At 34.7% G+C, this 26,007-nt stretch overlaps 1 protein-coding gene and 2 long non-coding RNA genes across 3 annotated transcripts; 2 read left to right on the top strand and 1 right to left on the bottom strand.

Moving 5' to 3' along the window:
* The first annotated feature begins 6,953 nt into the window (after positions 1-6,953).
* LOC123892730 (protein SIEL-like) lies at positions 6,954-13,222 on the top strand. The gene is made up of 8 exons (XM_045942585.1): positions 6,954-7,657; positions 8,814-8,891; positions 9,057-9,290; positions 9,430-9,621; positions 10,492-10,632; positions 11,353-11,442; positions 11,572-12,074; positions 12,283-13,222. The coding sequence occupies exons 1-8, from the start codon at positions 7,049-7,051 to the stop codon at positions 13,175-13,177; spliced, it is 2,742 nt and encodes a 913-aa protein (XP_045798541.1). The 5' UTR covers positions 6,954-7,048; the 3' UTR covers positions 13,178-13,222.
* A 187-nt stretch (positions 13,223-13,409) lies between these two features.
* Positions 13,410-15,697, bottom strand: LOC123890523. The gene is made up of 3 exons (XR_006802846.1): positions 15,631-15,697; positions 14,958-15,074; positions 13,410-13,651 (listed from the first exon to the last, which is right to left on the bottom strand). It is a non-coding gene; the product is annotated as an uncharacterized LOC123890523 (long non-coding RNA).
* LOC123890524 lies at positions 13,917-15,166 on the top strand. Its single transcript, XR_006802847.1, has 4 exons — positions 13,917-14,174; positions 14,273-14,308; positions 14,735-14,830; positions 15,031-15,166. It is a non-coding gene; the product is annotated as an uncharacterized LOC123890524 (long non-coding RNA).
* Positions 15,698-26,007: the final 10,310 nt, after the last annotated feature.

The following is a 26,007-nucleotide window of genomic DNA, read 5'->3' as shown; positions in this document are numbered from 1 at the left end:
AAAAATTGTTTTTAAGTAACACCCATTAACTTAATATATAGCGGGCGGTACAATAAATTTTCAAAAAAAATCTAATACCACTCTAAAATTAATTACTTATAAACATATGTTCAAATCATTTCACATCGGATATGAGACATTAACAATGAAGTTAATCGGCTATGTATATTAGATTAATATTAATAAAATGAAGTGAAGTGAGTGACATTGACCCTAAATTCCCAAGCGACAACATAATAATTAATAGCAACAAACAAGGTTGGGAGTGATGGTTTGCCAACTCCTTTTGCTGTAAGCCTGTAAGCATGTAAATTGGTGGTTGCTAGAATTCCAATATGAACACACCAACGCCTCTTTGTGGATCTATATACTATTATATAAAACGTTTTTTCTTCTTACCCATTTTAGAATTATGAGAATAAAATAATCTATATACTTTTTTGGCTTAAATGCACTTTTGGTCCCCCTATTTTTTTAAAAATGAAGTTTTGGTCCCCCAATTTTAAAAACCAGTTTTTTAGTCCCCCTATTTTCATTTTTTTTTTAGTTTTGATCCCCCATCCTATTTTGAGGTTAATTTTGTTGATGTGGCCTTGTAACTAATGATGTGGCAACATTCATGTGGACAAATTTAATATCCATATCATTATTATATATTTTTAAATTCAATAAAACTTTATTTATAAAATATTTTAATTATTAGAATTATATATTCACTGAAATAATAATTGTTAAATCTTATAAAATATGAAATCTGAAACCCTAATTATCAAACCTTCAACTACTAGAATTTTATTCATCGTCGGAGAGAATCCTTCCTTATGGATTTCACCAATCCTATGGTTTCCCTTCAAACTCAACAATTTTTGGATTTTTTAAAAACGAATAGAAATTAGAGATGATTTTGTGTTTCAATAGAAATTACTCATACTTTTTAAACTATCTATGACTTTGGATAAATTTGAATGAAAACCCGGAAATTGTTTTAAGTTTGAAGTTTAATTCTAGATTGATTTTATATAAAGTTGGATGATGATGAAAGTTGGAGGTTCTTGATACACAAAACTTGCTTTCAATATGCAATTGTTTGATTTGAATCAAAGAGGATCATGTCCATGTTGTGATTGTTTGTTTTTTGTTAGGTTTAATAAATTAGAGGTTGTGAATTTTGGGATTTTTTATTTTAATGAGTTTACGATGATGATATGATGATGAAACGTGATTATTTTGTTTTCTGGGTTGGTAAGAAGAGTAAGGATAACCGGATAAGTGGATGATGATAATGGGAGCTATGGATTGTTTGGTGTGATTTTTGATGTTTTTGAATGATTTTTTGATTGATTTCTTTTTAAAAAATACTATAATTTTAATAATTAAATTATTTTATAAAATAAGTTTTATTGAATTAAAAACAAATAATGACATGGAATTTAAATTTGTCCACGTGGACGTTGATATGCATTAGTGGCTTTGCCACATCAACAAAATTAGCCTTAAAATAGAATGGGGGATCAAAACTCAAAAAAAATTAAAATTGGGGGACTAAAAAGTTGGTTTTTAAAATAGGGGACCAAAACTTCATTTTTTAAAAAATAGGGGATCAAAAGTGCATTTAAGCCTACTTTTTTATATAATATAAAACGTTTTTATTCTTACCCATTTTAGAATTATGAGAATAAAATAAGAGTTTAAAATTTAAAAATATTATCTCTATTTCATGATTAATTATTATAACACAGTATGTTCTGTTTATGACACCTTTTACAGATTATAAGTTATAACAAGTACTATTTCGCATTCAATATTATCATAATATAAAATTGAAGATATTTATGAGTAGAGTGCTGCAACGAACTTAAAAAACTATGAATTTAATTTATATGCACCGTCAGTGTAAAATTGTTTTACACATGCATCCAATCATATACTGACACATCATGTATGATATTTAAAAATACATGATGTGTCACATTCATGTAATGATGTGGCAACGTATCGTTGAATGTATGTGTAAAGAATCTTTACACCGACAGTGCACAACAATTAAACTCAAAAACTATTACTTCCATTGTCTTCGGCGGAAGTACAGTTATATCGTCACAAAATATAAGACCGAGTTGACTACTATACGTATTCTAATACAGAATTTTGATCACTAATATTTTTAATTGTCTGCTTGTAAAAATTATAAAAATTTGATATTTTGAAAATATTCATGAAAACAAATCAAACAAGATCTCATATGCTAATATTTACATATATATGCTATTCAACAAACACGACCAAAACAAGATAAATGAATAGTACATTTAGTCAAGGTATGTCTTATATATTGGGAGTAGGGAGTATGTTATATGTAAAAGTTATAATTTAAATCTGAGATTTTTGGTTTATTTATTCTATGTGGTGAATTTCTAACTATTAGAGTTCGTTTGGTGCGCCGGATAAGATAGCAACATGATAGGATAATAAGTTGGAGAACGATAGGATATGATAATGACATGATAACCACTATCCTATCATGTGTTTGGTGCACACAGGATAAGAAAGCGGAAAACATTATTTTATTTTTGAAAAAAATAAGTAATTAAATAATTTCATATAATTGTAAAAAATAAAAATATCATTGACACTGCCAAAAAAACACAAACTTATGTACCAAAAAGAAAACACAAACTTTTCAATTACATTGCAAAATCAGGCAAAAAAAAAAATCGAAGTCGATGTGTTGTTGTATTGCCTTCCCTTTTCAATCACAACCATAGCAGTAATCTTCATGGGAGAAAAAACAAAACGATTTTGAATATGAATACAATTGTTAATTGCAACAATTGTAGTTGGAACAAAGATGGATTGTAGTTAGTAGTTACGTCAAAATAAAATAAAAATAGAGACTATTACTATGTATAAGTAGCGATGAATAGTAGCGACTGGGAATATGGACAGTATAAATCGATTTGAAATTAGAATTAAAATTGAAGAAAACGACATACTCTCTTCGTCCCAAAATATAAGGAAAAATTGGTCAAACAAAATTGATGTATCTAGTCCAAATTTTTAACCAAATACATCAATTTTTTTTGACCAATTTTCCCTTATATTTTGGGACAGAGGGATTAGGTTGTGTTGAGCGGGAGTCGAACAGGGGTTTCTAAGGAGTGCAACACGCATATATGTTATCCGGTTGGTAACCCAGCTTAAAACAAGGATTAAAATAACAAAGACACAATATAATAGGATTAGAAATAGGGTAAGTTTATTTTTTCCTATTGGTGCACCAAACAAAGAATTTAAATAGAATAGGTTAATTTTATACTATCCTATCTCTGTATCCGGCGGGATTGATTATTATACATAAGCTATCCTTATGCACCATGCATAAGTTACTTAGTGCACCCCCCAAATTACTTGTGCACCCCCCAAATTACTAGCACACCCCCAAATTTCTCATGCACCCCCCAAATTACTTGTGCACCCCCAAATTTCTCATGCACCCCCAAATTTCTCATGCACCCCCAAAATTTCTCGCACACCCCCAATATGACTTTTGCCCCCCAATTTTATTTTTTTGGTCCCCTCCACATTTCTAGCCTAAACCATTTTGTTGTGGGAATGGTTTTAGAGATATGCACTCCAAAACCATTAAGTGTATAAGATGGTTTTAGAGTACAACCCTATAATTAGAATACAAACAATAATTGTGATTTGAAACCATTTAACCAACATAATGGTTTCCAGAATTTTTAAAACCATATAAACACACATAAAACCATTTTACAATACAAATGGTTTCAGTGTATAACTATCTGAAACCATTTAACCAACATAATGGTTTCCAGAATTTTTAAAACCATAAAAACACACATAAAACCATTTTACAATACAAATGGTTTCAGTGTATAACTATCTGAAACCATTTAACCAGCATAATGGTTTCCAGAATTTTTGAAACCATAAAAACACACATAAAACCATTTTACAATACAAATGGTTTTAGTGTATAACTATCTGAAACCATTTAACTGGTTTTAAATAATGATTATAATTGTACAAAAAAAAAAACAATTATGATTCTAATTATAGGTTGTACTTCAAAACCATCTTATGCACTTAATGGTTTTGGAGTGTATATTTTTGAAACCATTCCCACAGCAAAATGGTTTAGGCTTGAAATATGGGGGGTTAAAAAAAAATTGGGCGCACAAGTCATCTGGGGGTGCGTGAAAAATTTTGGGGGGTGCGCTAGAAATTTGGGGGTGCGCGAGAAATTGGAGGGTGCACGAGAAATTTGGGGGTGCGCGAGTAATTTGGGGGTACGTGAGAAATTTGGGGGGTGTGAGATTAGGTGTGAGTGTGTGAGTTGAGATTGGCTAGGATTATTACATGTGGATGCTCAATCTAATGGATGTTATTGACTTATGTACCATGCATAAGGATTACACTTATGTATAATAACTTCTCTCGTATCCGGCGCATCAAACGAGCCCTTAGACTATTTTAAAACAAATATTAGTACATTAATAATTGAAAGATAAATTACTTTATCAATTGTCATTCAATTGTCCTAATGACACATGTTAAACATTTAAAGATACATAATATTTAATGTTTAAAGAATTGAATATACAAATTTCAATAAAATTTTACCACATTTATCTTCTTAATATATCTGTCTAAGAATACATGTTAACATTCTCTTTTATATATACACTCTCCCATTATATAATTTCCCACTATCAATAAAGAAAAATTATTTCAAACTCTAATCATTAATTACTTTTTTTTTTGTCAAATAATCTAGTGACTATAAATTTCACCTTTAAGGTTGATGACAGTCAATTATATGATGTTTTTAGTAGTACTTTAGGTAGTTTTAATAGCAGTTGAAGCCCAAAAGCAAGCAAATACCTGGAAAAGTGAAGTTACTTGGTCCAAAAGTAAGAAAAGTGGAAAAAAAATAGCAAAAAAAGGGCAAAAACGTAATAAAACAGCGCAGCCATCGTACCCACGATGAATCCCAGCGTGGCACGATAAGAAGGTGGTTAAATTGAAGAAAATCTGCAACAAATCTTTTCAATCGTACCACGATGACTTGTCATTGTGGCACAATGATGACTTGAAAAGAACGTAGAAAATCCTGAGAAGATATTCCATCGTACCACGATATGATCCATCGTGGCCACAATGAGGCGAAAATACACGCCATCGTGGCCACGATGGGTGCGATGGATGCGCAGAAAAGTCCAGAACCCAGCTGAAAAACTATAAATAGAGGCTTCCCCCTCCACTATTATTCATCCCGAGAAATTCCAAAATATTCAGTACTTTGAATATTAACTCAAAGTTAGGAGAACTCTAAGGATGAGGCCAAGGAACTCCAAGGCCAATAAGGTTCTTTTCTTTCTGTCTTTGTAATTTATTTTTCCTAGGCTAGGTGGAGTCGAGGAACTTCCTTACGAATGCTTGGTTTTGTATAATTTGGGTATATGTTCAATTGTTTCTACTTTCAAACTCTTTTATCGTCTGGTTTTATATTTATTTTAATATTGATCACATTAGAATAAAATCTAAGGACCTAGTGGAAATCACATAGGAAATGAAGCTAGTAATCCCAAACGAAGAACGGTGTGTTATTGCCAAGATGAGACCATTAAATTCAGTATCTGAGGTCTTAGTATAGGGTTAGAACGAACGATAATTTCTACCTGAGACAAAGTTAGGACTAGTTAGAGGTACACATGACAGCTTATGACACATGGAGCCACTAAGGTAATGATACCAACGTTTCTAACAAAAAAATGGAACCTGGGGCGATGATACTTAAATAGATTAAGGATAACCACTAACTAGGCTTTGAACAGTTTGTAATAGAAATAGGGAACGATTGTTTCTGAACCTATTTTTACTAGTCTAATTCCTGATAGAGGGAAATAAGAGAATAACCACCAAACAGAAGTAAGAGAGGGATCCGACCACACTTAACCACCCCGCGTGGACACACACCATTTTTTTTTCCTATCATTTAATTTTTGTCTTTAATTTCCTGTCATTTACTATTACCCGCAAAGATACCTTTCAAACAAACAAAGCGAAGACTACTACCCATATTCATAAGCGAAACTAGTAATTTTGGCACAATCCCTGTGGAGAACGATAAACTTATCACTTTATTACTTGGTAGCGATTCTGTGCACTTACAGAACCACCGTCAAAAGTCGATAAATGAGATGACAAAACCACACATGTACTAAGCCTTGGTGGAGTAAATAAATATTTAAAATATAGTTTTGAGATATATTCTCATTGTGGAGTATAGTGGAATTTAAGTGTGCGTTTGAATGGAAGAATATTTTGAGGTAAAGTAATTTTTTTGAGGGATTCAAATTGTTCTATCCAAATTCTATTCTTTGGATGATTAATTTGGAGAATTTTCAAAATTATAGAAACTCATGAAGTATTAATTTTGTCCAAACTAGATTCAAGGAATTTCAAATGATTTAAAATTCTTTTCTCTCTTATGTTTCAAAATTTACAAATTGACCCATATTTTATTTTTTTAAAATTACAAATTGGTCCCTAAAAATTTTCAAGTTGGTCCTTTAATTATTTTTGAAAATAATTGCAAATTGATCCCTATTTTTAAAATTTGACCCAAAAATTTTCTTTTACTCTATTCAAACATACATCTGATAACTCAAATAGAATGATTTAAATTGCTTAGAAATCTTTATAGAAACATAATAAACTTGAAGGACTAACTAATTTAAATTTTAGAAACTTTAGGGACCAACTTAAAATTTTTAAACATAGAAGATTAACTTGAAACAAAATAAACATAAAAGACCAGATGTGTAGCCTAAATTAAATTATTTAATTTTTGTTTTTGAATGAATTATTTAAAATTTCAAATCCTATTATCAATTTCTAATTCTCTCATCTAAAAATATTGTTTTAAAAAAAAAACCGGGAATTTTTTTATTAAAAATTGAACCAATTTCACCACCATCATCACCTCGTATATTTTCTCAACCGCCGTTCACCCACGGCAATGGACGATACTCCCCAACTCCAATCCAATTCCGAACAACCTCTCACTCTTCACACACTATCTTCCATAAGGTCCCTTCTCATAAACCCTTCAACTCCAAAACCCACCCTTTCCTCAATCCTCCAAACCCTAACTCGTTCCTCACAACTCACTCACCACACTCTCAACCTCCTAACCGACCTCGCAATTCACCATCCTTCCTTTTCTCAACTCGCTCTCGACTCACTCCTCACCGCCACCGAATCCCCTACTCGCCTCGCCGTCGATTCACTCGCGTCAATTTCAGAACTGAGTTTCCCTGACTCGTTCGAACTCGATGATGGACGCTTTGTTTCTCTGTGTTTTGGACCTTCCATTCCCGGTCGGATATGGATGCTGAAGAATGCGGGTTATTTGTTCAAGGTCCGACCCGCATTGTTGTTTACGGTGTTGTTAGGGTTTACGAAGGATCCTTATCCTTATGTGAGAGCTGCTTCGTTGGAAGGGCTTGTTGGTTTGAGCGAACGTGGAGATTTCAATGATGTTAGTATGGTGAAAGGTTGTTATCAACGTGCTCTTCAGCTTCTTACTGATATGGAAGATTGTGTTAGAATCTCTGCTGTTCGTGTTGTAAGATCATCTCTCTCTCTTACTTCTGATTCAATCTTTAACATTACTTGCGAGACTCTTTGACAAAGCTTATGGAAACAAGTTATGACATGTCAATTATTCGTTTTCAGCTTATTCCAATAAGCTCTTCAAGATAGCTTAGGAAAATAGTTTGTTCTTATTATTTTGTTATAAAAATAACTTATACATTAGGTACTTATAGGATCAACGTTTAATTGAGTTTTTTTTTTATTGAAATAGTTTATACAGTTTCAGACTCTAATGTGTGTGGTAATCAAAAAGACTCCAATGTGTGTACGAAATATTTACCAAATGATGAAAATGTATTTTCTTTTTGGAAGTCAAGTATTCCTTTCAAAGAAGTCAATTTAAATTTTTGTATTATCTATTATGTTTCTTAATGAGACTATTGAATAGTTATATCTGTACCCCCGTGAGTTTAACTCAGTTAGTAAGGAAGGACATCACATTAGATATGCAAAGGCCAGTGTCCAAATCCCAGACACCCCGCCTATTCACCTTAAGGGTGGAATTTTTAGCCACTGGGCTACTTGACAAAAAAAGAAAATAAGTATATCTTTTTATTTCCTCTTCTGTTGAATGGAACATAATTGGTATAGTATAAATCTATTAAATTCTAAGAATTGTTGAGGTTTTTATAAACATTAAATGACAAAACTTAAAAAAAAAAATTAAATGTGAAGAGTTTGAGGTTTGAGCACACACGTGATGTTCTTTCTGTTGACGATTTGTACACTGTAATTGGTTTCGTTGAAAAAATCTTTTTTATACCTAAATCTATCTTGATTTAGGTCTTTGAAAATATACTTAGCATCAAGGTATTAACTGTGATTCAAAACTGCAATCAAGCCTCAAGGTTTAGAAAGCCTCATTGCATGTATTTATTTGTAATTTATATTAAAAAATCACAATTTAAAACATTGCTTAACAAGTGATATTATAATGTCGTTGTTGTCCTGTTTAAAATGTGAAATTACACACGTTCGTATTTTTCTCATTATATGTTGTATACTTTTTGAGTTAAGTCAATGCTGAATGATTAATATTCTGCTTTTTGAGCTACTTGTGCAAGCAGAACAGTATTTGAAGAGTTGATGGTAGAGTAGTTGTTTGAATGACGTGAGTTGTATTTCAGGTAGCTTCTTGGGGTCTGATGTTATCAGCTTCTAATGCAGACATGAAGGCATATTGGTGCAATGAAGTATTTGCTAAGGTATATTTGTTATATTGTGGGCTGCACATGGTTTCGTGGAATTCATGTCAATACTTTTTGGTGTTGAGTATCTATTTGAGTTTTCAGGCATTTCTAACAGTTGTTTACTTACTGGTCCTCTTAATATCACATATGGCATAACATATTCACTTCATGTGCATGTAGCTTTGTTCTATGGTGAGAGACATGAGCATGAAGGTCAGAGTTGAAGCCTTTAACGGCCTTGCAAAGATGGAAATAGTATCTAAGGATTTTCTTTTGCAAAGCTTATCAAAGAGAGTTTTAAGAAATGAAAAGCAAATGGAAGCTATGGATCAGAGCACCTCTGAACAATTTGTGACGTTGGCAACTAGTGTTGCTGGTGCACTAGTTCATGGGCTTGAGGAGGAGTTTTTTGAGGTAATTTTTGCAATATATCATAGCAATATATTGCTCTTTCTATACACTATAAGTTGACTGTAACTAACTGCCTTAATTTCAAGACTAATTCCTTGTTTGATTATATGAAAATTACAATGTGTCTCTGCTTTACCTGTAGGTGCGGAAGTCTGCATGCCAGTCTTTACACACACTGACAGTCCTCTCTGTTGAGTTTGCTCGTGAAGCCTTAGACTTGTTAATGGATATGTTGAATGATGATTCTGTGGTGGTTCGGTTACAAGCTTTAGAAACCATGCATCATATGGCAATTAATGGCTGTCTAAAGCTTCAGGAAAAGCACTTGCACATGGTACCTTTCTGATCCTTCATTAGTCAGTTTTCTCCATGTCCAGAATATAATTAGTGTCAGTAATTTTTCTTCTGTTTGAATCTGCAAGATCCTCCTTATTGTTATCAGTTACATTTGTCCTTCCCGTCTATGTTTGGAGATTTAATGATCAGACTCTTATGTTTCTTTTTGTTTTCTTAATTAGAAGGTTTTTGGGACCAAAATGGGGTTGGAAGGTTCATGTGGTTAATGAGTTCTGCTTGTGGTGTGGTTGTATTCCTGGAAGATGAATATATTATTTACAGTTGTTTGGGTTTCAATATGGTGAATAAGTCATCTTACTAGATTTGAGAATGCTTGATCACTAGGGTTGAAAAAATTGCTTTTGGAAAGTAAAGAATGACTACTGGGGTGCACAGAAATTTTTCTTGATGAAAGCCAAAAAGTTACTAGTATCATGTTTGAGATCGATGGGAAATTGAAGCATGATAAACATAAATAAATGTGTTTTAGCATCTGAGAAGCTCAAATTAGACAGAAAAAACATATTTTATTACTGGTAATCAAATGTAATACCAGGGACTGTTGTGTCTTTTCCAAAAACAATAGATATTAAATTTCACTTAGTTGCAGACTTTATTCTTCAACTTAAAAATATCTTGGATGTCCCTAAAGTTAAGATAAAACTTTTCATAAATAGAACCGGTGAACAGAATGAAATGGATGATCAGATTTTATTGAGACGAGTTATGGTCATTGAGTGGGCTTTTCTAAGTGGAATACTTAATCTATTTTAATATATATTTGTTTCCCATAACGCCGTTACTTTTTCCTTGTCTTAGTGGCAATTTGTTACTCATATATTCTGCTAATGTTTAATTCATTTTGCAGTTTCTCGGTGCTCTAGTGGACAACTGTAGGGAAGTAAGATGTGCTGAAAGGAAAATACTTAAAATAGTGAAGCTAAATGATCTGGCTATGTTCAAATCATCTATTGACAGACTTATGGAAAATTTAGACAGTTATCTGCAGGTATGCTTTGCACTATGCTATGAAACACTAGCACTGTTAGGAACCTTTCTTTCGGTAATTGGAATGAATTCCTAAAACTGGGCAGAAATGAATTAAAAAGAGAATGATTCTAACTAGAATAAATATATTAATGAACAAAATTGAGAAAAGAAGAATTCTTTGAATATATTTCTGTACTATCAATTGAATGGGATAATAGGATTCAAAGAAAAGAAACAATTCCAAAAGGTTTATAATGAATATAATAACCTTGCACTGACTCAAATAGCAATTGAAACAGAAATTGTAACAACCTTAACAACTAACTAACCCCTAATTAACTTCTTAACTCCAATCCTAACAAACTCCCCTTTATTCTAACTGCTAACAGACACGGGCACCAGGCACTGCTCTACCACGTCGGCACTGGTAATAATTTGTCAAAATGAATTAATTAAATGTAATCATATGTGTCAGTGTCATGTCGGTGTCAGATACAGCCGACACGCGTCGGACACTGGACACACCTTTGAACAAAAGTCATAGGGAAGTTTTTGGTCATATCCCTATCTTCCTCATTTCAAGCAAAATATAGTTTTTTGCTTTATCAAATACATGCTTCCTAATCTTACTTTCTTTTGAAATGACAGAGCCATGATACTAAATACAACTTTCTAGCAATTCGTAACTGTTATTTGTCACCTGTGTTTAACTATAAGTCTATAACTACTATGCTTACAGGATGAAGCTGATGTATTTTCTGCGTTCTCTCATCTTGGTCGAAATCACAAGAAATTTGTAGGCTATATCGTCAAGGAAACTTTTGAAGAGGTGCGCTTGTGCAGTGTATATAGTATAATCACATGTAACATGCTGAATGTTTTGCATGCCAATGAAACAAATATAGCTAGAGTCTTTAGAAGGAGTGACACTAATTAATTTTGACGTTGCTCTTAACAGGTAGAAGCAGCTTTTGAAGGAAATGATGAATTTAAGAGTGCAAGGATAGCTGCACTTTTAATCATTTCTATATCTGCCCCGCTATTTAATGAATATTTAGGCGTTATACCACCAGTGTTGTTTTCTTATGCAGTTACATTGCTAGACAGAATTTATTATGCTTTTAGTGATATCATGGATAAGGATGCCCTTTTGGCATACCTCTGTGAGAAAAGCAGACCTCCAAGCTATTCTGCCCCAAATATTAGCCACGGTGAAGGGGAACAACAATTGCCTTTAATTGAAGGTGATACTCCAAATTGTGCTAGCAATGGGATCATTGATTCAGAAGTTGGATCACAAATCATGAAGGAACAAAAAGAGCTACCCAGCTATCAGGTAGAACAACATCAATCAGAGTATAGTGAAGTTACAAAGTTCGTAAACTTCATTCTTGCAAAGTGCCCTGATATGTGGCAAACGATAGAGACAGGTCTTACAAATGAAGTGTTAAGGTCGTTGAGGTAATAAATTGTAGTATTTGCTTCATTAACATTTGTGCCTTGGCATTTAGTTCAATTTGATTCATCCAATATTAATTATTTTTGTATATGTTGCATATAAGTTATACCAGATGTCCGGAATTTGCTTACAAAACACAATTTTGGCATTATATATATTATATTAGCATCTAATATTGGCTCTCTTTTTTTTAATCATTTAATGTTGCAGGTGTTTGAAGGAGGAATTATCAACTATGAAATTTGACTCTTTAGGGTCTCATGATGCTTTGGCATTTGCATTACTGTATATCCGGATAATAATATTGCTTGTAGAAGTGTGGGAGCACTTGTTGCCAGCAAAAGGTTCCCGTTCTCATGGAATGGGAGAATTGGAATTCAAATTGGGAAAGCTTGATAGGAGGATTAAAGAATTGATGAGTACGTTTGTAGGTTTTTCTGCGGAAGAAGAATTGAATATGTTGGAGCTTATATTAGTGACTTATGCCCTCAGGTTATGTAAATTGGAAACCATTTGTGTCAATCTTACATTCAAGAGATTGACTTCTATATATTCATGCGTTGAATCTATCCTTAAAGAAAGATCGGTTTTGCCATCCAATTTTGTAGTTGAACTTGGTAAGTTATTACATGAGTGTTCACTTCAGTTTGATAGATGTCTCAAGCTCTTCTCCTTGAAGAAGTTTGTGTTTCATGGAACAGTGAAACATCTAAAGGCGGAACTAAGCATTTCCAATAATGACTCTCTACATCCTTTCCCCTTTGTTTCAGGACTACCGGTTAGTATACCATGTAAAATCAAACTCCATAATATTATAAGTAATTGTAAGTTGTGGTTGAGGATGAGTTTGGATGATGGCTTAGTACAATATGTCTTTCTTGATTTGGACAATTTTATAGGCACCGGAGATGTAAAAAATTTTGATTTTGTTGCCCCATTTTACAGAACACCAAAATCTAATTCTTTTACATTGAAAGTTTGTATTAGCTTAGAATGTTTGTTTGAAAATGTTAGTCCAATCCAAAGGTATGGAGGACCAAAATATGAACTAGTACCTCTTTGTAAAGAAAAACAAGTATATTATTTCAATGTTAATAAAGATTAATCATTTATCCTTTGCTAGTCAAAACTAGCACCTACAAGTGGTCTACATTGTAAGTTATGCATTAGGCTGAAATAAATTGCTGTTTAGATATTTTTCATGAAATGTTAGTTTTTTTTGTTACTACATTATATATATATATATATATATATATATATATATATATATATATATATATATATATATATATATATATATATATATATATATATATGGAGCATTTTAACATGCACCTTAAGAAAAAATAACTATGATAATACATGTCAAGCTACATATTATCATCTTACATCTTTGCCCTTTGTCTCTGATTTTCATCTCTGCTTTGTGTTTGCCATCTCTGATTGTTATCCCCATTTGATTTTGCATTGATAACCTTCTGCCATCCATGGTCGGTGTTGTGGGCTTGTGGCCTATGTAAGAAACGTCAAACGTCGTTCGACTCCCCATGATTGATGTGGATTCTGCCTCATGTTTCATCTTTCATGATTCTGATAAGTTTTCTATCAATTACTTCATTCAAAAGCCTAAATATTTGTTTTGTTGAATAATTCAAGCCTACTAACGTAATGTTGATATTGACATTGGGGGTGAGAGGGTAGAGTTTTGAAGGAAAAAAAGAGGAAGAAATATGTGGAAGGAATAGAGGAGTGTTTGGAAGGGGGAGTTTGGAAGGTTTAGTTTTCTTCATAACTCTTAATTTGGTGGAACTTAAAACCTGTATTGGAGAGGGGTTTTGGAGTGTTTTTATGCATTCTTAAACTGTATTCATCTTGTCTTCATATTTAAATTATGTTGTTATAATATTCATAAAATTCAAAATATATTAATCATAAGCATTTATTTATCATTCTCTATAAAAGTACTCTCTCAAAAAAATTGTGAAAAATTTCTCTATTTTTTCCTCTGTTTCTCTCCCTCCAAAGTCTTCTCTTCCCCCACCGTGCAAACACGCAAACAAAGCCAAAGAGTGGCTTCTGAATGTATGAGTCTTTGTTCTAAGGTAATTGGTTTCTTCTTTATCATTTGCATGTTATTGTTGTCAATTATGTAACCATCGTCTATCTAATTTTGGTTGTCAATTATGCTATTTGATTGCAGACATGGATTGATCACCCTCCCCAACACTAGTTAAAGGTTAGTGGATCATGAACTTTTTTGTGTGTTCTGCATTTTTTTTTTAAATTATGTTTCAAGCTAATCACACCACATTGCCGATATTTCTTTTGCCTCCCTACCTGCTTCTCGCGCGCCCTACATGTTTCCATTTTTACCCTTCCACTACTTAAGTAGTGAACGTTATAAAAAACAAATTTGGTAGGGTATTTTTGGGGTGTATCTGCTACTTGAATAGCGGACAAGGGTATTTTTGTAAATTTGTAAGGCACGTGGGAAAATGAGTAGGATTGCAAAAGAAGATCTCATCATTGCCTACAGATTGGTTCGAATTGTAGTTTTGGTCAGTCAAATGCTATTAATTTTATGGTTTAGAATTTAGATTACCCTTACAAATCGTTGGTTTTGACCTCTCTACTAACAAGAATATTCCGAGCAATGCTCTAGAGTTCTGAAATTTAGGAGCCTTGAAGTTGAATTGCTCTGTTGTCCGAGTTTGTAGCCGAGAGGAAAAAGTCATGGACACGCTAGTGTTCTGGACAGGTAAGATTTTGTTATGAATGTCAATGCTAAACAAGTTTATTATCCTATGTTATTAGAGAGATTATGTTTCAACAATTTCAATAGGTTAGTGTGCATAACTCAGAAAAGTTTTGTGATGCTAGAATACCTTAAATTATAACATACATGTATAATAATGCCTTCTTTATATTTTTCTCCTGATTGTTACACTTTTGTTGCAGTTGTTGATGTCATTGGAATCTCTCTAACCATGCATTCTTTACATCTATAATAATAATGGTACAAGAATTTAGAATTGAAGAATATGTGATGGAAAACATAATATACGAATATTTCAATGCAAATTTGTAGGTGAAAATATATCAAAAGATGCTGCACACAAAAATAATATCCTTACCATTATATAATTTGAACAGAAGAGAAATTAAAGTTGAATGAATTAGATAATTTGGATCAGTAGCTTTTTGATGAGTTTTGTAGCATGTCTATTGATATCTATTTAAATAAACCAAATGGGACTAATACATGATTCATGAAGAGAGAATAAACAGATAAATTTAATATATGAAATCCAAGTGAAACTCTTTAAGCAATAAATATTTAATGACATAACAATGAAGTTTCCAGTGAAGTTAGTATTTAGTAGAGTTCTGTGTGACTATGAAAATATTAGGAACCACAAATTTAAAATCATTGCACCCTATGCCTGTTAGATCTCCTAAGACTAAAACATTATTTTGGAAGAATTAAAAAGATTGCAAAGTACAATGATAACATCAAGTTTATCACAAAATAAAACTAATCAATGGAATGTAATGTACCTTACTCTTCTCTCTTCTTGAATGACATCTTTCCTTTCAAACCGAACATTAAGATATAGAACCTAAAAATGCCACATAAAATATTGAAGTGTTAATATGAAGCTACTTGTTTTTTAAGAAAGAAATAATACAAGGCTAATTTCTTGTTTGGCAAGAAATATGGATGACAAAGATATTTCTTGAAGTACAAGATAAGATAGCCATCTTGCGCTATGGGTTATTTTTTAGTGTTTTTAGCATATTTTCGAGTTGGAAAACACATTATAAACATCTTGGGAAACGTATTTCGTTGGATCTCTTGGTCACGCGTAAAAAATTTGGAAAATGGTAGAATTAGTATTGAATGCTAATGCTTATAATTTCTTTTGTAATATATTTGTATTGAAACTTTTTGATTAGTGAAATGAAGAATTGCTACCTCACCAAATCGTATCTCATTAAATATTAGATCGAATTGGATAAACAAATATCATTGTCTTCTTCTCCTTTATCTTATGAGTTTAATGGACATTAAAATATTTTTACACTAACGTTCAATATGAATCAATTATTGATCCACGTCATATGTCATATCATTAGAGTGAGGTGTAGTGGAGTGATTTAACAAAATATATGGTTGGTATTGAATGACAGTGTAAAATAATTATGTTGTCAGTGCATGTCTCATTTTCTCTTATCTTATTTATCGTTTGTGATTCGCTAACTTGGTTTTTGGTTCATACTAAATTTGCTCCTTGTTGTTATGGATGGTTGGAAACTAAAACCGAAGGCGTGTTTTCATGCTGAACTAATGAATTATTCGCAATATTGCGCAACTCCCTTAAAGACAATTGGTTCTTCTCAATGATAAATATATCGAGGTTATCAAATCAAAGAGAATATCAACAAGTTACATAACCGAGGCATTTGGTGAAAATTATTTTAACAAATTTCTGGTTTTCGATCCATTCGTAAAAGAAAGCTATATGTATACAAGTATACATGTATCTCTCTTTTGATATAAGACAGTATATATGTTATTCAAAACCGTTCCCCACATGATCTATTTGCAGCACTATTTCCACATACATATGTACATGTCTCATGCTCTAAAATAAAGTACCAAGTCATAAAAACTGTGGCACCGCAATAGCTATTAATTAGGATTACTAAATTGTAGTATGAGAAAGTCTTAAGTGGACACAAATATTCAATAAATAGCAACATAAAATTTTGACTTAAGATAGGAAAAAAAGAAGAAAAACGTGTAACTCAAGCCAAATTAATATATGAATAAAATTGATTCTCAAACAAGAAATATCTTTGCCATTCATATTTCTTGCCCAATAAGAAATTAGCCTTGTATTATTTCTTTCTTAAAAAACAAGTAGTAGCTTCGTATTAAAATAAGAAAAACACTAACTAGTGCTTTAAGAAACTAAGGGCTTGTTTGGTCCAGTTTTTTTTAAAGCTTATGCAATATAAATTAGGTTTTATGTTATTTTATAAGTCCACACTAGTGAAAATTGTAATTTTTTAAGCTATTTTATCATAAACTACATTGACAAACTTATAATAATATATAAAAATTGCATAAGATGATTACATAAGCTCTAAAAAAAGCTGGGTGGTGGTGGCTCTACAAGTGCACAGAATCGCAACCAAGTAATAAAGTGATAAGTTATCGTTCTTCACAGGGATTGTGCCAAAATTACTAGTTTCGTTTAGGAATTTAGATAGTTTTGCATTCGCTTTGTTGTTTACAGATAGTTGTGCGGGTAAAAGTAAATTGCAGGAAAGTAAATGACTATAAAAGTAAAATGGTGCGTGTGTGTCCACACGGAGTGGTTAAGTGTTTTCAAATCCCTCCCTTACTCCTGCTTGGTGGTTAATTTCCTTTGTTCGCCTCTATCAGGATTAGTCTTATAAAATAGATTTAGAAGCACTCGTTCCCTATTTATATTACAAACTGGTTAGAGCCTAGCTAAGGTTACCTCTACTGCTTATATGTATTCTCGCCCTAGTTGTAACGACCCAATTTTCATATTAATAATTTTAATGTGTTAAAATATTTTATTTAACGTGGCATTTTAATTAAGTTAATAATTAGAGTTATTTATCGGATACTTTAGTTATTAAGCGAGTAGTGAGAGTATCGTGTTATTGGGCCAAGCCAATTGGGCTTGAGGCCCAATGGGCCTTGTGAACATGAGTGGGGCGGCCATATGGCCAAGTCATGAGGGAACATTTCATTTGTTCTTGTTCTTGACAAGTTGGAGAGAGAAGAGAGCTCAAGAGCTAGGGCAAGGGAAAGTGAGGAGAATCAAGATCAAATCTTCGAGTTTTCTTCGAATCCAGGTATGAGAGTAGGTTCCATAGTCGTGGGTGATTCGAGGAAGGGGAGAATGTCGATTTCTCCTTACCCGAACTTCCTCCACCCCATTTTCGTTTTAGATTGGAATGGATTTTCTTGATGGAAATCGTTCCTAAGGTTCTTAATATGCTTAACATGCTTGTAACATGATTAATGAACGGAAATAATGGTTAAAACGAGTTTTCTAATGGATTAAACTCAAGAACTTTGTGTTCTTGAGAGTTTTGATGAAAAAGTGTCAATCTTTACTTTTTCGATGTTTATGGCGTAGATCTGAGAAATGAACTGTCCTTTTGTGTTTATCTATGTTTGTTGAGCTTGAATACAAACTCTTTTGGGATTTATAACATGAAAAATGGGATTTTTGGGCGTTTTTGTGTAGAAAACGCATATTTTTCCGCCTAAAACGCAATAATTTCCGCCTGAAACGGCAGATCAGTGAGCAGCCAACCTTTCAGGTTTTTCTGCGCCTCAGGCGTAAAAATCTGCGCCTCAGGCGTAAAGTTCCGCCCTGGGCGTAAATATTTCCGCCCCAGGCGTAAATACTGCAGTTTGCACCAGTTTTTCATCTGCGATCTTCCTTTGCATGTAGTTTCGAATCAGTGTCTTATTCTTACATGATTGTTGATGATTGTTGATGCTTGTTGATGCTTGTTGATGATTGTTGATGCATATATTGATTGTTAATCATGTATGATGTTGTAAATGACGAATATTAAGGTTTTGTTAATCTTAATAATGACGTATGTTGGATAGTGTTCCACATAGTAAATGACGAGCTTTATGCTAAATAATTGTTGGTGAATTCATGAAAAACATATACATGCATTCATGAATTTTGTTGTTGTATATTGGATATTCCAATAAAGACGGATATCGGATTATATTTATCCGATAAAGACGAATATTAGAGGTGAGATACTCTAATAAAGACGAAACGGTACCACATGCATTAGATATGTCTAGGGTGACATTGCATGAAGTTGACGCATTAGAATGCATTAGGATATGTGTACATTTATGTGATAAGTGATATGTGACACATACTTGGATAATTGTGATAATTGATTGTGTGAGTATTCGGTTATATGTCTTTATGTACTTATAATGGAATGGTAGATTGTTGATGGATATGGACGAATGTATGATATATGCATGATTATAGAAGAAGTGTTTAAGTACCCTTTTACTTGCACTTGTATTTTGATTATGTGATCTAACTCTCATGCTTTGTGTTATGTGCTGGACCGTTGGGGGTTCAGGTTCTCAGGTTGAGGATTCCGATCAGAGTTAGAGGGCGTTGCTCGTGCTTGGTGTAGCACACTTTTTGGTGAGGAGTTAGCGTAGACTACTCCTTAGATATATGTTATATATATCATTTTGATGGGTTGTATAGAATTGCTCTGATTAGGTTTTACCGGGTCGGGTTATTCGTTTGAATTGTATTAAGCCCGTGATGGCATATTTAACCTTGCTATTCCTAATCTTTTGGGTTGTAAACATAATATCCTTTGTTGATATGGCCTAGAGCCTAAGGATATTGTGTGAACAATTATAACTGTTGTATGATAAGCACTATGATAAGTATCGCTTTTTAATTTCCGCTGTGCTAGCATGATTGATTTAAATTATGCCGTGGTTTGTATTATTAACATGTGACGCCTAGAATTTTCTTAAGTGTTTTATTTATTTATATTCAATAAATACGCGTTAAGGGGTTTGGGTGTTACAATAGTGGTATCAGAGCAAGTCGGTTCATGTGGAACCAATTAGGATTAGTTGCCCATATATTCAACTTGTGTAGAGATAACACTGTTGATATTACCTTTCTAAGTCTGTTCCTGGATTGATTGGTTGTTCAGGATCATGGCGGCTAGGGCTAACAATCAGATGGCAGATGCGATAGCTACTTTGACCAACATCGTGGCTAGGGATCATCAACCCGGGAGGGAAGATGAGATGAGGTTAGAGAGATTCATGAGGCATAATCCGACACTTTTCACTGGAGGCTATGCTCCAGATGCTGCTGTCAAGTGGGTAGAGGAAGTTGAGATTGTCTTTGAGGCTATGAGGTGTACCGAGGAGAGTAAGTTGACCTTGGGTACTTATGTACTTCGTGAGGAAGCTAACAAGTGGTGGAAGAATGCTAAGCTGAGGATGGGAATTGGTGGTGTGGTAATCACTTGGGAGATGTTCAAGGGAGAGTTCTTGAGGAAGTACTTTCCGGCTGATATTAGGAACAAGAAAGTGGTGGAGTTCATGGAACTCAAGCAAGGGAACATGTCTGTGGCAGAGTATTCCGTGAAGTTTGAAGAACTTTGTGCGTTTAGTCCACACTACAACACCGTGGACGCTGAGGAGGCTAAGTGTGTCAAGTTCGAAAGTGGGTTGCGCCCAGATATCAAGCATCTTATCGGATTTTCTCAAATCCGAGACTTTGCAACTTTGGTGGATAAGTGCCGTATTTGTGATGATGATGGAAAGGCCAAGACTAATTACTACAAGGCCATGAGTGACAAAAGAGGAAAAGGTCAAGACCGTGGGAAGCCTTATGGTGACAAGGGGAAGAAGGTTGTTGAGTCTAGTGGTGGAAAGAAGAGAGGTAGCGGTCAGTGCTATAGGTGTGGAGAAGTGGGCCATAAGTTTTATGAATGCCCAGGGAAAGGAGACAAGTGTTTCAATTGTGGAAAGTGGGGACATAGATCCGATGTTTGTCTAGTGAAGGTGACTTGCTTCAATTGTGGTGAAGAGGGTCACAAAAGTCCTATGTGCAAGAAGCCGAAGAAGACTATGGGGAAGGTGTTTGCTTTGAGTGGAGATGATGCGGATCAGGGGGATAATCTCATTAGAGGTACGTGTTTTATCTATAACACTCCTTTAATTGCGATTATTGATACGGGAGCAACACATTCTTTTATATCCGTTGATTGCATGAAGCGTCTTAGTATACCTGTGTCTGAAATGTCTGGTCGTATGGAAATAGAAACTCCTGCTAACGGTTCTGTAACTACCCGTCTCGTATGTCGTGACTGTCCCGTAACCGTGTTTGGTAGACACTTTGGAATGGACCTAGTGTGTATCCAACTTAGTGGAATAGATGTTATCTTTGGTATGAACTGGTTGATATTTAATCGAGTCCATATCAATTGTTGCGAGAAGACCGTTGTATTTCCTAAACCGGAGGAGAGTTTGCATTTGATGAGTAAGAAGGAAGTAGTAGAGTCGTTGAAGGAACCTGTAGAGGTGTATGCGTTGTTTGCATCCTTGAAGATGGAAGGTGAAGTTAAGGTGGAAGAGTTACCGGTTGTTTGTGAATTTCCCGATGTATTTCCGGAAGACGTGTCAGATGTACCGCCGAAGAGAGAAGTAGAGTTTACGATCGATTTGGTACCTGGTACTAGCCCGATATCTATGGCACCGTATAGAATGTCAGCGTCAGAGTTGAATGAGTTGAAGAAGCAACTAGAAGAACTACTTGAGAAGAAGTTTATTCGACCTAGTGTATCGCCGTGGGGTGCACCTGTGTTGTTGGTTAAGAAGAAAGAAGGGAGTATGAGGTTGTGTATTGACTACCGGCAGTTGAACAAAGTGACGATCAAGAACAAGTATCCACTTCCGAGGATAGATGACTTAATGGATCAATTGGTTGGAGCTTGCGTATTTAGTAAGATTGATTTGAGATCCGGATACCATCAAATTAGAGTGAAAACGGAGGATATACCAAAGACTGCTTTTAGGACGAGGTATGGTCATTATGAATATTCGGTGATGCCTTTTGGTGTGACCAATGCACCTGGTGTTTTTATGGAGTACATGAATAGGATTTTTCATTCATTCTTGGATAAGTTTGTAGTGGTATTCATCGATGATATTTTAGTTTACTCAAAGTCCGAAGAGGAACATAAGGAGCATTTGCGGATTGTTTTGCAAATTTTGAAAGAGAAGAAGTTGTATGCCAAATTGTCGAAGTGTGAGTTTTGGTTGAAAGAAGTAAGTTTTCTTGGTCATGTGATTTCAAGCGGAGGAATAGCGGTTGACCCAGCGAAAGTTGATGCCGTATTGCAATGGGGAACGCCAGAGTCTGTTTTTGAGATAAGAAGTTTTCTTGGATTGGCTGGTTATTATAGGAGATTCATTGAAGGATTTTCGAAGTTGGCTTTGCCTTTGACGCAGTTGACTCGGAAGGATCAAGCGTTTGTTTGGGATGTGAAGTGTGAAGAAAGTTTTCAAGAGCTTAAGAAGAGGTTGACTACCGCGCCTGTGTTGATTTTACCGGATGCTAAGGAATCTTTCGTCGTGTATTGTGATGCTTCGAAGATGGGACTAGGAGGTGTGCTTATGCAGAAACGTCAAGTTGTAGCGTATGCGTCGAGACAACTGAGGGTTCACGAGAGGAACTATCCGACACACGATCTTGAGTTAGCCGCAGTTGTGTTTTCATTAAAGGTGTGGAGGCATTACTTGTATGGATCGAAGTTTGAAGTCTTTAGTGATCACAAGAGTTTGAAGTATCTATTCGATCAGAAGGAGCTGAATATGAGACAAAGAAGATGGCTCGAATTTTTGAAGGACTATGACTTTGATTTGAGTTATCACCCCGGAAAAGCTAATGTGGTGGCCGATGCGTTGAGTAGGAAATCGTTGCACATGTCATCACTAATGGTGAAAGAGTTAGAGTTGATTGAAGAATTCCGAGACTTGAGTCTAGTATGTGAAGTGACTCCTAAGAGTGTTAAATTGGGAATGTTGAAGTTGACGAATCCTTTTCTAGAAAATATCAAAGAATGTCAAAAGACGGATAAGAAGTTAATGGAGAAGTTGGCAATAGTAGTTGAGGAAGGAAAAGAAGCTAATTTCAAAGTTGACGAGAATGGAGTTGTGAGATTTCATGGAAGAGTGTGCGTGCCCGATGTGCCCGAGATAAAGAAGATGATTTTGGAAGAAGGTCATAGGAGTGGAATGAGTATTCATCCTGGAGTAACCAAGATGTATCAAGATTTGAAGAAGTTATTTTGGTGGCCAGGAATGAAGAGGCAAATTTCCGAGTTTGTTTATGCTTGTCTAGTTTGTCAGAAGTCGAAGATTGAGCATCAGAAACCGTCTGGTTTGTTGCAACCTTTGTTTATCCCGGAATGGAAGTGGGATAGTATTGCGATGGATTTTGTGGGAGGTTTACCCAAGACTACGAAAGGTTATGAAGTGATTTGGGTGGTAGTAGATCGTTTGACGAAGTGTGCGCATTTTATTGCTATTAAGAAAGGTACCTTGGTGCCTAAGTTGGCCGAGATCTATGTGGAGCAAATTGTGAAGTTGCACGGTATTCCGTCGAGTATTGTTTCGGATCGAGATCCGAGGTTTACTTCGAGATTTTGGGAAAGTTTACAAGAGGCTTTAGGGACTAAATTGAGGTTGAGTTCGGCTTATCATCCTCAAACGGATGGCCAATCGGAAAGGACGATACAATCTTTGGAAGATTTGTTGAGAGCTTGTGTTTTGGAGCAAGGAGTAAGTTGGGATTCGTGTTTGCCGTTGATCGAGTTCACGTACAACAATAGTTTTCATTCAAGTATTGGAATGGCACCTTTTGAAGCTTTGTATGGAAGGAGGTGTAGAACACCGCTTTGTTGGTTTGAATCCAGAGAGAGTATGATTCTTGGTCCGGAGATTGTGCAAGAGACTACGGAAAAGATTAGAATGATTCGAGAGAAGATGAAAGCGTCTCAGAGTCGTCAAAAGAGTTATCACGACAAGAGGAGGAAGGACATTGAATTTCAAGAAGGTGATCATGTTTTCTTAAGAGTTACATCGACTACCGGAATTGGACGTGCTTTGAAATCGAGGAAGTTAACGTCGAAGTTTATTGGTCCTTATCAGATTTTGAAAAGAGTGGGGAAAGTGGCGTATAGGATTGCTTTACCGCCATCATTGGCGAATTTGCACGATGTGTTTCACGTGTCACAATTGAGGAAGTATGTAAGAGATCCGTCACATGTGATTGAATCGGATGATGTTCAAGTGAGGGATGACTTAACGGTCGAAGTTGTGCCTTTGAGGATCGAAGGTAGAGAAGTGAAGAGGTTGAGAAATAAGGATATCGCCTCGGTGAAGGTGGTATGGGGAGGACCCGCTGGTGAGAATGCGACTTGGGAATTGGAGAGCAAGATGATGAGTTCGTATCCAGAGTTATTTCCAGGTAATTTTCGAGGGCGAAAATTCTTTAAGGAGGGTAGAGTTGTAACGACCCAATTTTCATATTAATAATTTTAATGTGTTAAAATATTTTATTTAACGTGGCATTTTAATTAAGTTAATAATTAGAGTTATTTATCGGATACTTTAGTTATTAAGCGAGTAGTGAGAGTATCGTGTTATTGGGCCAAGCCAATTGGGCTTGAGGCCCAATGGGCCTTGTGAACATGAGTGGGGCGGCCATATGGCCAAGTCATGAGGGAACATTTCATTTGTTCTTGTTCTTGACAAGTTGGAGAGAGAAGAGAGCTCAAGAGCTAGGGCAAGGGAAAGTGAGGAGAATCAAGATCAAATCTTCGAGTTTTCTTCGAATCCAGGTATGAGAGTAGGTTCCATAGTCGTGGGTGATTCGAGGAAGGGGAGAATGTCGATTTCTCCTTACCCGAACTTCCTCCACCCCATTTTCGTTTTAGATTGGAATGGATTTTCTTGATGGAAATCGTTCCTAAGGTTCTTAATATGCTTAACATGCTTGTAACATGATTAATGAACGGAAATAATGGTTAAAACGAGTTTTCTAATGGATTAAACTCAAGAACTTTGTGTTCTTGAGAGTTTTGATGAAAAAGTGTCAATCTTTACTTTTTCGATGTTTATGGCGTAGATCTGAGAAATGAACTGTCCTTTTGTGTTTATCTATGTTTGTTGAGCTTGAATACAAACTCTTTTGGGATTTATAACATGAAAAATGGGATTTTTGGGCGTTTTTGTGTAGAAAACGCATATTTTTCCGCCTAAAACGCAATAATTTCCGCCTGAAACGGCAGATCAGTGAGCAGCCAACCTTTCAGGTTTTTCTGCGCCTCAGGCGTAAAGTTCCGCCCCGGGCGTAAATATTTTCGCCCCAGGCGTAAATACTGCAGTTTGCACCAGTTTTTCATCTGCGATCTTCCTTTGCATGTAGTTTCGAATCAGTGTCTTATTCTTACATGATTGTTGATGATTGTTGATGCTTGTTGATGCTTGTTGATGATTGTTGATGCATATATTGATTGTTAATCATGTATGATGTTGTAAATGACGAATATTAAGGTTTTGTTAATCTTAATAATGACGTATGTTGGATAGTGTTCCACATAGTAAATGACGAGCTTTATGCTAAATAATTGTTGGTGAATTCATGAAAAACATATACATGCATTCATGAATTTTGTTGTTGTATATTGGATATTCCAATAAAGACGGATATCGGATTATATTTATCCGATAAAGACGAATATTAGAGGTGAGATACTCTAATAAAGACGAAACGGTACCACATGCATTAGATATGTCTAGGGTGACATTGCATGAAGTTGACGCATTAGAATGCATTAGGATATGTGTACATTTATGTGATAAGTGATATGTGACACATACTTGGATAATTGTGATAATTGATTGTGTGAGTATTCGGTTATATGTCTTTATGTACTTATAATGGAATGGTAGATTGTTGATGGATATGGACGAATGTATGATATATGCATGATTATAGAAGAAGTGTTTAAGTACCCTTTTACTTGCACTTGTATTTTGATTATGTGATCTAACTCTCATGCTTTGTGTTATGTGCTGGACCGTTGGGGGTTCAGGTTCTCAGGTTGAGGATTCCGATCAGAGTTAGAGGGCGTTGCTCGTGCTTGGTGTAGCACACTTTTTGGTGAGGAGTTAGCGTAGACTACTCCTTAGATATATGTTATATATATCATTTTGATGGGTTGTATAGAATTGCTCTGATTAGGTTTTACCGGGTCGGGTTATTCGTTTGAATTGTATTAAGCCCGTGATGGCAT

The sequence above is a fragment of the Trifolium pratense genome, linkage group LG6 (assembly GCF_020283565.1).
Source record: "Trifolium pratense cultivar HEN17-A07 linkage group LG6, ARS_RC_1.1, whole genome shotgun sequence".
NCBI classification, from domain to species: domain Eukaryota; kingdom Viridiplantae; phylum Streptophyta; class Magnoliopsida; order Fabales; family Fabaceae; genus Trifolium; species Trifolium pratense.
The sequence above is the reverse complement of the archived record's forward strand: the minus strand, read 5'-3'. Positions and strand labels throughout refer to the sequence as shown.

Coding starts and splice junctions, on each gene's coding strand:
- LOC123892730 (XM_045942585.1), top strand. CDS start 7,049: ATGGACGATACTCCCCAACTCCAATCCAATTCCGAACAACCTCTCACT. Junction 7,658..8,813: donor GAATCTCTGCTGTTCGTGTT/GTAAGATCATCT, acceptor GTTGTATTTCAG/GTAGCTTCTTGGGGTCTGAT. Junction 9,622..10,491: donor AGGAAAAGCACTTGCACATG/GTACCTTTCTGA, acceptor TTCATTTTGCAG/TTTCTCGGTGCTCTAGTGGA.